At 46.6% G+C, this 15,173-nt stretch overlaps 1 protein-coding gene across 8 annotated transcripts in view; it reads right to left on the reverse strand.

Annotated features, from left to right (window-relative positions):
* SYCP1 (synaptonemal complex protein 1) overlaps positions 1-14,012 on the reverse strand; it is a 276,938-nt gene extending 262,926 nt beyond the window's left edge. For 5 of the 8 annotated variants that reach the window (XM_083172732.1, XM_083172736.1, XM_083172738.1 and 2 more), the window contains exons 1-3: positions 13,852-14,001; positions 7,542-7,659; positions 4,431-4,482 (exon numbers count right to left, since the gene is read on the reverse strand). In XM_083172732.1, coding sequence (XP_083028858.1) covers positions 4,431-4,482; positions 7,542-7,649 — 160 coding nt within the window. In that variant the 5' untranslated portion in view covers positions 7,650-7,659; positions 13,852-14,001. Of the gene's footprint in view, positions 1-4,430; positions 4,483-7,541; positions 7,660-13,851 lie in introns of all 8 variants that reach the window. The other 3 variants (XM_083172734.1, XM_083172733.1, XM_083172735.1) reach the window with 3 other exon arrangements.
* Between the last annotated feature and the right edge of the window lie 1,161 nt (positions 14,013-15,173).

A 15,173-nucleotide genomic window follows, 5' to 3' on the forward strand; every position in this document is an offset into this window, starting at 1 on the left:
CTGCAGCCTTTTATCGGGCGTTTTCCAAGCCCCTTCCAATAAATCCTGTAACCCTTCATCTGAAGGAAAGGTAACAGCTTCCTTACGCTGCCGTTTAAATACACCTTTAGCAGGAGTCTTATCCTCTACAGACAATTTCAAAGCCTGTTTAACAGCAGTAATCAAATCCTCCACCCCTGCGGCGGAGGAATCTTCAGAATCATCACCCTGGTCCCAGGGAATGTCTGCATATGCTCCCTCCTCTTCATCCACCAATAAAGGCACCGAGTAAGACCTTTTAGGGGTCCCCACAGCATCAACATCAATCTTGTCTAGCAAGTCACTAAACCTGTTGATCCCCTTTGCAGTATCCTGCATCACCTGTATTAAAGCAGGATCTGCCTGGGTAAGAGGCAAGGAGCCAGAGGACTGCTGAGATGATGGCATAGGTCTCTGAGAATCTACCAAGACATCACTCTGTCTGTCCAGCAATTGCACTAAAGCGTTAACAGACTTGCCCAGGACACTATCCCACGCGGGTTCAATTTGCTCTACCCTCTGGGGTTCACTCCCCATGGGTCCCACAACAGCGCAAGCAATACACAAGCCCCCCTTGGCCATCTGCTCAGGTACAAATTTTTGTGTACATACATTACAAGCGCTCAGTGTATTAAGGGCTCCCTCCCCCAAAACCACAGCTTGTTGCTCAGACATGATGTAAAGTAACCACACAGTGCATTTAATGTACAACAGCGTTTATACAGAGTCAATGCACCCAGCCACTTATCTGTCTTGTCGGTTTCAACTGCGGGGGAAACGATGCCCAGGAAATCCAAACACTCTGTCAGGATCTGTCAGCCAGCTCAGCAAGCGCTGCAAGCGTTCCGAATGGCGCCAAAACAGAGTGAGGGAAGAGACCAAGTCCCTGCTGCTGCGGGGTCCGTGACTTTTGGCGCCAACCACCCCCAGACAGCCGCTCCCTTAGTAGGATCTCCTAGTTCCAGTATCTCTCCCTCGGATGGGGACCACTTGGAACATGCCTGTAACACACTGCTGTCCTCTCATAATAGGAGCTCAGTGTGTAAGCTCCGCAGAAAATGGCCGCCGCCATCACGGAGCGCCTGTCCCCCATGATCCCCACCTAGCGTGAAGCCGGTTTCAGAGCGCTTCGGAGCCCAGGCAGTTTCTTAAAAGAAGCTGTAAGCGCTGCACAGGGAGGCCAGACAGCGTCTCCCCTGTGCACAGCGAGCTGACAGGACGCGCTTCTGTCAGCTCCTGCTGCGCTAGCAGTGTGTGGATTCACTTAGTAGAATCCTCACACTGTGCCTACCTAGCTAGAGTGAAAAGTTAATAAAACAATAAAAACCCTAACTACTCTAATTCTTCGGCTGCTCCCGCAGCCCTTTAGAATAGCACCCACTCCAGTGGGCACCTAACACGAACTGAAGAGTCCGGGATGCAGTAGGGGAGGAGCCTACCCTCTAAAAGCTTTAGGATAGGTGCCTGGCTCCTTCGGACCCTCCTACATCCCAGTGTTGAGCTGTGTCACCAGGACCATTGAAAGAGAAAAACTATTTTTACTGTTCACATGAAAAATTACAAAATCTGCCCAAATTAGCACACTTATTCATTGTGTACCTCACAATTGGTACTGCTCATCTCCTATTATTGCAGGCAAGCAAATAGAAGACAGCAGCACATCAATTTGTGGACTCAGGACACTGTCTTCTCTCATCTAAATAGCACCCTAGGGGCTCTCTCATTCATGACCTCCAGGATTGTAATTTCGCAAGGGCACTTGTGCTACTCAGAGTGCTTTCTTCTGTAAAAACACTACGCTTTTTTCACCCTACGAAATGCAACCAATCCAGTGTGGCTCCCTCACTTGATTAGACAACCATTGCAATTCCCACACTTAAGCAGCAGCAGTCCCCCAGATTACACAGCCACCTTTTCACTTTCTTTTTATCTTTTCATTTATTCTTTTCTTTCTTATTTCTTTTTACCTGCAAATACTACAAGTGTACCAATGCTATACAACCACTAGATGGTATTCACCTAGCAAAATAATAGAGGAAATTTAGGTACTTGTTTCCTAGCACGGCGCCCATGGTATGCAATGGGACCCGATTTTCGGGTCCTAAAAGCCGCACTGTACAATTTTAAAATCGCATTGCATGCCATTAAAATGGCATGCGATGCAATCAAAACGATGATTTAATTGTACATGCACCCTGATGGGTGATTAGCTATATGCACCCCCATCGTTCACACCACCGCCACTATTAACGCCAACCCAAAGCGTGGCGAGCGAAGCGTGGCAAGCGCAGCGAGCCCGCGAGGGGCGGCGTTACGTGTCCTCCGAACTTTTCATACCCACACTATCCACGTCGGCGTGGAGTTGACTTTATAGTGTGGGGAGCGCAGCGAGCCACCGAGCGAAGCGAGCCCCGTGAGGGGACGCGGAATACATGTGAAGTTATACACGTCCCCTCGCTGCGCTCGCCACACTATATAAAATCAACTCCACGCCGACGTGGATAGTGGGGGTATGAAAAGGTCGGAGGACGCATACCACCGTTCCACGCGGGGTCGCTGCGCTTGTCACGCTTGGGGTTGGCGTTAATAGTGGAGGTGGCGTTAACAATGGGAGTGCATATAACATACTAATCACCCATCAGGGTGATTGTACAATGAAATCATCGTTTTGATCGCATCGATCGCGTCGATCGCATCGCATGCGATCTGGTCGCATGCGATGCGATCAAAACGATGCAATACGATTAAAATCATGGGCACCGTGCTAGGAAACAAGTACCGAAATTTATTCTCACCGGAACCATTATTACCCTGTAGCTAGATTTCTTTTACACATTATAACATTGAAATATTTTGCAGCTTCATTGGAGACACGTTTGACATTAAATCTATAAACATATCACTGAGACTATTATAGTCTGTGATATTTTATGTTAAGTGTATGTATGTTGTTGTATGTCCTTTTAAAATAATCATTATTATTAAACGTTAAGTTTTATTTAAACTGTGCCCCCAACCAGATAGAGTTCTTTCCTCTCTCTTCCTGATTGGAACAAGAATCTACTAATGTAAAAATTATTGTCATTTAGACAAATTGGTTAAATCTATGTGATTTACAGACTTGTCTAAATAACAGTTTTATCATTATAGTTTGGTCCCAAATATTACCAGAATTTTGATTCCATCTAGCAACTATTTCATTGGATGGAAAGATATCTGTAGATGTGTGACCAACTTTAGTGCTCTCCACTGGAGAGTCTCCAGGGACTCGATTTGACAATGAAAAAAGCTAAGAATTCTCATAAGATTTTGATTGAATTTAGTGGTAGTGGTTAGTTTATGGGGCGTACACACGGTTCGATTTGTACATGTTTTCAACTAGATGCAAAATCGAATCGAAATCGAACAGTATTAACTGCCTTCAATCTAGATTTGATCCCGATGCATGGCCCTCGGATCGAAAGCAGAAACAGACTTGCCTGGCAAGTCTATTTCTGTTCGCTCTGGCAGATCGAAGGCAGTTTTATGCTGCTCTATGCAGCATCCTCCCCTCTCTCCACCCGCACGCTGTCCTACTGCTGCCCTTGCGGGTCCCGGAGGCCGTCGATATCGAATCAGTAATGACAGCTGCCGGACTCAAACCGCCCCTTTACTGCTATTATCTAGAACAGTGATTCGCAAACACAACACTCAAGTTTTTTCTCCCATTTACACACATAAAACTTGTTGGGAGTCTACAAGGAATCTATTCTACAAAGAAAGCACAAGTCATGTACTTGGGGGGTTATTCAGGTTGATTCGCAAGGCTGCGAATTCGCAGCCTTGCGAGTCCACCAAACCCCACCCGGCGAACGACCGCCCCCTCAAAGTGCGGCTTTGCCCGAAAAGCTGCGAATGGATGTTTTGCATAAACATCCATTCGCATGGCTCGGGTAACCGCCCACATCTTTCGATGGTCACCGACCATCGAATGATGTTTTGCGTGCACGCATATATAAGTGACTTTTCAGTTGCGTATATATGCGCACACGCTGGCGTGGATACGGCCGGGCAGCTGACATATGGTGATGTCAGCCACCCGCCCCCCACACCCGCGTCACTGCCTCATTTCCATGAGAACGCCCAGCGTTCTCATGGGAACGCCCATGGAACGCTGGGCGTTCCCATATGGTAATGGGGCAGCCCGGCGCCCCCGCCCATCTCCGTCCCCCCTCCACGCCGGCATGGGTGCATGCACCCGGTGACCCGAAAGGTCGCCGTGGGTGCACGCACCATATGCCTGCACATGCGCAGATACCCGCCTGCGCATGCGCAGACGCACAACATCGGTACTGCGTGCGAATGCACGCAGTATCGAACGGATCTGAATCAGGCCCTTTGTATTAAGAAAAATGAATAAGTATAATGTGTACCTGTGTTGATGAAGTTCTGTGCATTTTCGTTTCTTAGAGGAGATTTTACATTCTAAATGTACAAAAAAATTAAAACTGTATTAGATCAACATTGATTATCTTAAGAAAACTATTCTTACTTCTTAACCCAAAATTCATACTTGGTCCACAAGGAACCCCAACAGTCCTTGACTTAAGAATGTTCATGATTATGCACAGGTGAATTAATTAGTACATCAGTCATTTTGGTTTAACCATGGATATCCTTAACCTGGACTGTTTGGATGCAATCGGGACTGTGGGATCCAGTGCCATATAATATACCCCTTAGTTTCTTTTGATTTGTTTTACTTCGCCTTCCTACACACATTCTGTAACAATAAAGCTATAAACAATAGAAAAACAGAGATTAAAAGTTCCAAAATTCTGTTTTCTCCTTTATCCAACAGAAGACATTGGAATAGACCTTACAGTGGGGACATCTTAAAGCTCCCATCACAGACGGGAGAGCACTGAGAACCCTGTAACACCGAACGGCCCGAACTAAGAATCAGAAGCTGTCTGAGAAGCACCCTAGATGAGGCCCGATATGCCTGATGAATCGTGAAACAGATCCATCTTGCAAGGCCTGTTTTGACGCAGGCCATCCAGTTCAGGCAAAAACACAACGAATAAACAAAATATCAGACTTTCTCAGCGAAGCAGTCCTATTAACATAGATTCAGAGTGCTCGAACCACATCCAGGGATCAGGATATTGGAGAACTGTCTGAAAGAATAGTCACTGCGAGGTTGGTTTAAGTGACAAATCGAGACAACCTTGGGAAATAAAGTCATGCACATACAAAGCTCAGCTCTATCCACATGAAATACCAAATAAGGAGGGTGGCAAGAGAGGCCCTTGCTCTGATACTCATCTAGCAGAAGCCTGCACTAGCTGAATAAAAACTTTCCCGGACAACAATGTAAGGTCTACTGTCTCCAACGGCTCCAATAGAGATGATTGCAAGAAGGACAGAGGAAGTGTGGAACAAAAGCCAAAAAACGCCAACTTCTTGTTAAAAATACAGATAACTCAGAGATCTGTACCTTTAAGGAACCAATTCATAGACCAGCAGTCAAGCCTGTCTAAAGTAAAAAGAAAAGCCAAGACGTCTTGAACAAGAGGGGAGAAACCTCCCGATTTTTGCACCAAGCAATGTAGGCTTTCCATATGCAGTGGAATCGGACCCCTATTGTATACATGGGCCACGGCTGGAGATAGAGGAGTCATCGATAGGAACTGCAGTCAGGAGCCGGGTCAGCGGCTAGAATCAGATAGGGGGGCGGGAGATGCTACATTCCAGTGCTTTCCCCCTGTCACACCAATGTCCTCACTCTTCCATCCCCCGTACCAGCATATTATACCTATTTAAATGCCCCTCAGAAAGAACTCCTCTTAGCCAGTACAGTTACAGTTATCCCTCAGTGAGACAAGTATTCCCTTCTCCCACCGATGTATCACGCACTGCCTCCCCCCATCATCCTGTCACTGTCACCCACTGCCTCTCCATCTCCCACTATTTTTCCCATCATCTCTCTCCATGTAATTCGCTGACTCTCTCTGTCACCCTCTGCCTTTCACTGTCACCCTCTACCTCTCCATCTGCCACTATCTCTACTGTCTCCTCTCCCTGTCACCCTTTGCCTCTCTAACTCTATCTCCCACTATCTTTCCCGTCACCTCTCTCCATGTCATCCACTGACTCTTCCTGTCACCCTCTGCCTTTCTCTGTCACGACTGCATCTTCATCTCCCACTATCTCGCCCCATCATCCTCTCCCTGGGAAGAGTAGCCTGGATGAGACTGCTAAAGATAGTGGTTGAAGACTGAGGAAGCAATGTTTGTCATGAGCTAGGAAGTGGGTGATGAAGGGGTATGGCTGTTGGATAAGGAATTCCCTTTCAGCCACACCCGTTGCTGACAGACCACACCCTCATTTCTAAAGCGTGCGTACCTGTGACAAATACAAAATAATTTTTCACTCTCTTCCACTACCATGTTGTCCCTCCTGTCATTTTTTTCTGGTTCCGCCCCTTGCACTATAGAATGTACTGTATATTAGTACAGGAATAGGGATATACATTATTGATAAATATATATTCCTACTGTATATAGAAAGAGATATATGGAAAAGACTATATAAAATAGCAACCATAAGTAGCATTTTAACATGTTATACATGATGTACTGTATGGCAGAGAAAGATACAAGAAAAGCAAAATACACACTTAACACTCACATAAAAGTGATGCTAAGGGGGGTATTCAATCAAGGGCCACGGCTGTCGAGCTGGCCCGACAGCCGTGACCCTCTCCCGTTTCTTGGTTTGCTCGACAGAGAAAAAGCAAGCGGGATTCAATGTCCCGTCTCCAGCAGGACGAGAACGGGGCGTGGCTGCGAGCTGCGGCCGGGAAGAGGCAAGCTACAGCCGGGAGCTCGTCACTTCCCGGTAGTACGAGCCCGACTGCTTGTGAAGTCGGTCTAGTTCTGCCGAGATACCCAGTACAATGCTGTCGGGGAAGACAGCATTGAATAGGGCCCCGCAGCCATCTCCCGACGGGGTGATTGAATACCCCTAGGTCTCAAATGTTTTGATCAATAACTAATTAATAATACGAGGACACATTTCTATAATGTCACTGAAGAAACATGACCTGAGACTCAAGCTTCCACAATATTGCAATACCAACAATATGCATAATGAAATGCATTCAAAATATTTGTGAACAAAGCATGCACAATTGGGTATGAGTCTGGAAGCAAAACAAAAAGGCAAGCAACTCTCAACCTTGGCAAAACTGTTGCTCTGCGGATAGGACAGATTTATAATATGAGCATTTCCAAATCTCATATCTAACCTGCAGTGTAAAAATAAAACTGTCCAGCATTGGTGAGCTACATGTGACAGCAGCTCAGACAATATTACCCCTGCATGCATAAAAAAAATAATTGCACCCTTTATATTGCAACATGCTTTGTTTGATTTATTTGATGTGCTTTTAACTAGAACCAGGTCTATTGTGTGATTTCATGAGTTATACTGCCGGTTATAAGGTTTGTGGAAAAGAATATTAACAAAACTAAACCCACCTGAAATAAAGAATTATTACCCACAACTGTATGTGGCTTAACTGTAGATACATGACAACTGGTTAGTCTTTTTAGTGGGAATATTTTAAACGGAATCTCTCTCTCCATCTTTATTTAACTGTAAATGCATATAAAGAAAAACATGAATAATGATTAGTACACAATAAACTACACGTAATACTACAAAATATTGTGCATAGCAATTAAAGCGAAAATAAATAGGACCAGTATTTATTATTCTTCGGAAGAAGCTGCTAGTGCGAAACACGTGTTCTAACCAATGTTTATAGAGCTAGACAGTGTGCTGTGAATAAGATGTAGTAGGAAATGTGTCCTTGATATACTGTTAAATATTGAATAGGCTTGAACCTCATGACCCAAACCGTGTTTAAATACTTACATATGTATACAGAGGATTGTGCTTAGTAATAAGGAGGAAGCGTGGTATAACACCAATAGGTGTCAGTATTTCACTAAGCTAACCACCAGACCTCATTGCAGCTCAGGGAAATTAAATACCTGTGTGCAAATCTTGCTGAGCATATTGGACTGTGGCCAGTAGGTGCCAGTTTCATATCAGCAGCCCAATAGAGCTCACTGGAGCTCAGCACAGAATATCCTCCATATCTGCAACAGTGTGATACATAGTAACTCAGGGTAGAGGATAAAGACACACTGGTAATAAATACAGTGTATCGAATAAAGTAGTGTGTATACTGATAAACACATGTGGAATATTCCAACCTGGACAAAATTAATAAAACGGGCCAAATTGCTGAAACTGAGATAGAGGTCATTAGCCATCTTATCTTTAGTAAGAAAAACCACATGATTGTAATATAACACCAATAAACACACTACCAGCACACTACTGTGGTATATTTGGAACCACAGGAGTGCATGATCTTCTCTGCACTCTCTCCGTAACCCAGAGTTATATAAGTATTTAACAAACAAAGGTTTATTAAGGACCTGGCAGGGATATATGTGACATCAGAGTATGATGTGTATTTCAATAAGACAATAACAGGCATAATATAAAAACATACTCATAAGGAAAGAGTAAAAATAATTACCATCCCCATATATATCCCGGTTCTATAAAACCCAAGCCATTAACACATACTACACATCACAGCCCTGTCTACCTATATTTTAAAGTCTATTTAGCACCCAATTCCCACTTTTGTCTTTCACTGTATGTATGTCAATTTTAATCTCTTGTATTTCACAAACCATAGTGGGAGTATCTTGAATCCACAAAACAATAAAGATTAAAAGGATTCCCCTCTCAAGATAAAAATTTGGATAATATTTCCATAAAACATAACAATAATAAAACTCAAGAATTATTGTGGAGTGCATCCATTACAACTACTTTTCTTTCCTCTTTCTTTGAAACACATAAACAGATATACCAGGCAAGTCAGCTCACACAACCCAGATGCGGGCAAAATGTCCCGTTCACAGACAACCGTCAACCGCTGGCGTGCGCTGCAAGATCGGGTAAGCGGAGACCAGCAAGTGGTAGGGTAGCGGCGTGTACCTTGCGATGAGGAGAACGTACGTCACAGGCCAGGATCTGATGCATTTTGTCAGATAGACTTCGTCAGAGGATGTGGCTACTGTGAGTGTACGTCGGATATTTAACAGAAAGAATCTTTCCCAATCACCAATCCGGGATGAGGACATTACATTATGATGTAATTAATTAACAGACTTTTTACCATCCCAGTGGACCTGGAGGGGAATATAATAGTGTGATAGTGTTAACGCTAGGATTTTTTTAGGGCAGGGTGCTGTCACCTTAAGAGGGCACATGTCCACATAAAGGGGTGCAGCCTCATGACACGGCCCTCTTTCTATCACTTTGGGGTGGTGCCTACATCAAAGATTATCTAACCCTTCATATAACATTATTTCTGTGACCACAGTTCTATAGTGTGAATCTGGGAACAGTGCTATCACCACCAGCAGCTTATACAACAGGCTAGTGATATATATATATATATAAGACTATACAGGCTACATACATGTGGTTAGATATTACCACCACACATAAAGTGCAGTATCTAGACATTTTGGTGCTTTCTGCCAGGAAGAAATTTGGCACCCCCATAGCAAATAAAGGCACAGTGCACGCTGAAGGCAAACGCATCAAAAATTAGGGGCATGGCTTTATAGGGAAGAGGTGTGGTCACATAAAACTAATAGCACCGTAATGTCCATTACACACTATGCCGCACACCGTACGTAATGCCCATTACACATTAAGACGCACACTCTAATGGCCATTACACATTATGCCATGGGGGGGAGTCTGTGCTTTCCAGCGCTGCTGCCATCCCGGGAGGGAAGGAGTGGCAGCTTCCTGAAGCATTAGAGGTCCACATCAGGCTTCTGTTTCTAGAGGACCAGCGGCAGGCTAGGCCATCTACCCCCAGGTCAGTACGTTTTTGTGTTCCAGGGCCACGCTCTGCATGTACAAGGCTGGCTGCGGGAGGAACACAGGAAGAAGGCAGGCAGATTGATTTGTGGATCCCTGACTGCTCTATATAACAAATCAGAGCCTCTGGGTATCTACAAATCCCAGAGCTCCTCCCATGCATGAGATCTTATGCAAAATATACAGTAGCTACACATTACTGTAGGGGCCCTGTGCAAGCATCCGGGGAAAAGAAGAGCCAGCCAAATGTCCCCCTAACCGATGATTGATTAGAGTGACAACGATATACATTCAATGGGATTGATTTAATTCAGCATGCAGTTAATAGCTTCAGGTAGAAGTTCCTGGAGCTGTTCAATTCAGCGAGCTGCTGTGTGCGAGATCCATGATTTAAACAGGGTGTTTAGTCAGTAGAACAGGCAGGGTTGGTCGAACCGAGTTATTGGGTTTGGTGATTTTGCACCACACCTCGATTAGGGTTGGCCATCATTGCCTTTGTCATCAATGGTTGCCATTGATGGCAAAAGTGCAACTGGTCATGCAATGGATGACCATTTTTACATATTGTTGGTAATCCATTTTCTTTGGTTGGATTGGCCTGTGGGCCACTCAAAATATGAGGCAGGGTTTTGCGGGTGTCAGGGGTGGAGCTACGCTCCATGTCCTGGCCCCTTGGTGAAAATAAAACAGCAAAACGAAACTATTCGTTGAAGCTTGACATCGATAGTGGGAAACCATCTGGTTCTCCCCCATCAATGTCAAAACTATTCGATATCGGCCTTAAACCATCATTGATTTCTAATCATCGCTGGTCGATGGCCATCCCTAACCTCGATGTGATGTGAAACAGGTATCAAAAAAATATAAAGGAAATGCTGGTATAAAAGTCAAGGCCACTTACAGATGGGTCGGAATTCATCTTTGCAGGGGATGGCGATGGCGTCGCCATCCCCTGCCCCGCCGCCATCTGTATGCCGGAAGGGGACGCATGCGTACGAGGTGCGCGCGCGTCCCCTTTCGACGGTGCTGCCCTCGGTCGCCCGGTGCCCACACCGGGCGACCGCACCCCCCCGTAGCCTCCTCGGCACCCCCCCCCCCTGCCCCTGGAGCGAGAGGCGGACGGTAATGCGTCCGCCTCGCCGCCCGGATACGTGGGGGATGCACGCGCGTCACAGTCAGATAGCGGCGCCGTGTTGCTGGCGATCCGCCAGCAGCATGCTGCTGGCGGATCGCCAGCAAAGACGAGCCAAGATTTATCTGTAACTGCATTTGCCCCAGGGTAAAAGCCAGCAGTCAGCACCTGGCCGGGACACAAAAGAAGATGTAGGTGCCACAGAATTTGCTGTGCTGGAATGGGATCATTGGATAGACAGCAACTAGATCTACAAGCATTAGGTCGACACCACTAGGTCGACATGACTGAAGGTCGACATGCAGGAATGTCAACTTGACTGAAGGTCGACATGTTCATTAGGTCGACATGTTCATTAGGTCGACAAGGGGAAGGTAGATAGTCAAAAGGTCGACATAGGGTTTTTCACGTTTTTTTGTCCCGAATGTCGACATGGACACTGAAAGGTAGCACCGCGTCCCCTCGCATAGCTCGCTGCGCTTGTCATGCTTTGGGCACGGTTTTATTCTCCCACCACGCCCTAGTGGATGGTAGGGCATGAAATACGGTCGGTCGGCACATGTCGGTTCCCAAAAATAGGTGAAAACCCCATGTCGACCTTTTCACTGTCCACATTCCCCCATGTCAGCCTAATACTTGTGTCGACCTAACCCATGTCGACCTTCAGTCATGTCTACCTTCCTGTATGTCAACCTTCATGAATGTCGACCTAATGCTTTTCGACCTAATACTTGTAGAACTAGTGACAGTATCCCGCAGTGCTATAAAAGATATTATACATAAATAAATAAAATGATCAATGTCAATGTGGTCACTGTCTTCATATGCTGAGCATACCAACATGCATGCAGACTGTTCAAGCCTGTCAACATTCTCGTGCCATAACACACCAGATTTTTTACTAGCTAGAACAGCAGTTCCCAGCCTTTTTCTCTCTCGTACCCCTTGATTAGGCTTTTTATTGATTAGTACCTCCTCTCAATTTGAAATATAGACAGTACTTACAAGTGGAGCGGAAGTGAGCCGGATGCGTATACTTATCCATGTCCTTATATTAAGGAGTAGCGGAGCAGTAGTATACGGACAGGAATCGTGCCCTTCCATGTCTGGCCGCTGGTTGTGTATTGTCTCCAGGGTTCCCACTAACACCTGTAGGATTAATGCGACTGATTCCTCCACCTGTGTCAGCGCAGGTGATTGCTAATGTCTGGGTCCAGCATGGGAAGCTCCCAGTGGATTGCTGGTCAGGCAACAGCACGAAGAGATGCTGAAGACATAACCATAGGTGATACAGGGGTAGATTTATGACCCGGCGATCAGGGGAATATGCGCTATCCCCGTGCGTTATGGCAGGGGATAGCGCTTCCCCTGATCTATGACACCCGCCGAGCGGGTGTCTAACGTGCGGCGCTGTGGGGCAGGAGGCATAGCGTAGCTACGATATTTCGTAGTGCGCCCCTGCCTCCTGCCTGATTTATGTACAGTCAGCATCGCTGACCGTTCCGCCGCCTGCAGCTGTCGACTTCGCCAGCTGCAGGCGGCGATGCCCTATACCTACAGCAGGGACAGCGCTGTCCCTGCTGCTGGAGCTGAGCTGCACTGGGATCTCACGTGAGTAGCGAGATCCCGCGCATGCGCAGTCCAGCCGGCCGGGGAGAAGCAGACAGCACGTCAGTGTTAACAGACAGCGCTGTCAGCTGGAGGGGACATCGCCGGAGGGGGGAGTTAGCGCTCCCCCGCTTCGGCGGCAAGATCTTAGTAGATCTTGTCGGTGTCCCCTCCTGCTTCGCCTCGCTAATGAGGCGAAGCAGGGAGTGTTATAGTCTTAGCGCCGCTATAATAAATCTACCCCACAATGTAGTTTGTCTCCATGGCAATGGGTCTTCTGCCATCAAAAGACTTTTCCATCTTCCACCATTACCAATATTGTTTTCAAGTACCCCCAACTGGTCTGCAGAGTACCCCCAGGGGTACTGGCATACCTCCCAACTTGTACTTCCACCGAGGAGGGACAGTTGCATGCGCCCGAAATTAGGGGGAGTGGCCTATAATTGTGTCATACCGCAAGGCCACGGCCCCAATTTACACTGTGGGGGCATGGCCCTGAGGCTCTGTGAGCCTCTAGCCAAGCCCCCAGCCCCTCTGGATGCGGGGTTAGACGCTGTACACATCGTCTATTTTCCTCTCGCGAGCAACTAACGGGGGGATTCCCAACTGTCCCGTCCCCCCCCCCCGGCCGCGGGACACTGCCGGTGGCTGCCACTGGCTGGGGGGACGCGGGAACGTCCCCGAAAACCAGGACGTTCCTGCGTTTAACGGGACGGTTGGGAGGTATGTACTAGTACCCCAGGTTGGGAACCACTGAGCTAGAAGAAAAATTAAGTAAAATATGGTATTAGTATCATGTGTATTATTTCCACATTTCACCATTGTAACATTTTTCTTTATCTGTTTATGTTATATCCCAGTGTCTGATACACGTTGGCTGCTAGTAATAATCACATTATAAGTAAAATAAGTTTTTCAGCGACCCAATAGATCTGGACGAATTAAGCCTGTTACTGCAGCTGTAGGTAAGTGTGCCAGGCTGCCAGCCCCGGCCTGGGCACGCAGGGACTTGTAGTTCCATAAGAGCTGCGTGTGTACGACTGTCTCCAATTCTGAATTACTCGCTGCTTTTACATACATCTTAACATAGCAGGACATGTTACGTGCATCTACTAAGAGCTCACATGGCTAAAACATGCGACAAGTACCCTCGGGCGCTCCCCGCACCTGGCTGCGCAGCTTACATGCTCCGGCAACCGCAGAAGCCCGGAGTGCGGGATACAGAAGAGCAACGACGGCTTCAATACGCAGACGCGTAGATGCTGCAGCTCTGGCTCGTGGGCGGGAAAACTGCTGCGTAGGTAGGAACACGCGGCACTTTGAGCTGATCAGCCAATGAGCAACCGTTTTAACAAAGAGCTACGGTTATTCGGTGCTGTGCACCAATCAGCGGCAAGACGATTGTGTTATAATGTTGCCATATCAGTGTCATGCACACAAACAGCTTGCTTGCAATAGCTCTAGGAATAGGAAGGAAGGGATGGACATTGGAAGCCCACCATTAAATGATAGCTGGGCTTCCACCATTGAATCTTTCAATGTGATGGTCACTGACCATTGCATTAAAAGAATTAGATTGAAAAAAATACTGGCATGCGCAAAAAAAAAAAAATCCCATTTTTGCGCATGCGCAACCAGCTTCAGAGCAGCCACGCATGTGCAAAGGCAAGGCAGCATGGCTGGTCGGGAGGGCAGGACCATCAGAACACATCAAATGTTTATCATTCGATTGCAGAAAACATTGGAATTCCACTACTGAATGGTAAAATCACTACCATCGAAACAAAAACATTGATAGTAGTGAAATATTGTGATGCGATGTTCATTCCTAGTATATAGGTATTTTAATGGGTCACTATTTACAGCTATAAGGCCCAATTCAGACCTGTACAATCTGCTGCTAATTTGCAACTCGAACAATTATCGATCAGGTACTCATACGTAGGGATCAGATGTGAAGGTCTCCCTGTGATGACAGCCAGCCTTGGCTTTTCATCGCTGGCCATATGCATGGAGATTGACAGAGGTGGGTGTTTGGGGGTGGCACCCATCCGTCCCAGGTAGTGTTAAGGAAAATTGTTATCAAGGAAAACCTCTGACATCAGCTCCGGCCTCGTTCAGCCAGTTTATTGCAGCCGCTCTGTGAGTCCCAGGCTACTCGGCCACTGCACACTCAGGAGCATTCATTCGATAGTGAGTGATTGCGAATGGATTTGCAGATTTTTGCAACGCTGCAATGTCATTAACAGCCTTGTACATGATTGGGAGTTTACTCTGGCGGGATGGTGGCTAAATGATTGCAAGGCCTGCAAATGTGTCTGAATTGGGCCCATAATGCACCACCTGCAGGTGATGCTGTCACCAACCTTACTGTAACAGCTGCATGAGTAGTATGCCTAGGGGTGGATCTTGCTGGGGAGCAGCACAACAAGCTGATGAAGCCAGT

This window comes from Crinia signifera, chromosome 2 (assembly GCF_055691185.1).
Source record: "Crinia signifera chromosome 2, ASM5569118v1, whole genome shotgun sequence".
NCBI lineage: Eukaryota > Metazoa > Chordata > Amphibia > Anura > Myobatrachidae > Crinia > Crinia signifera.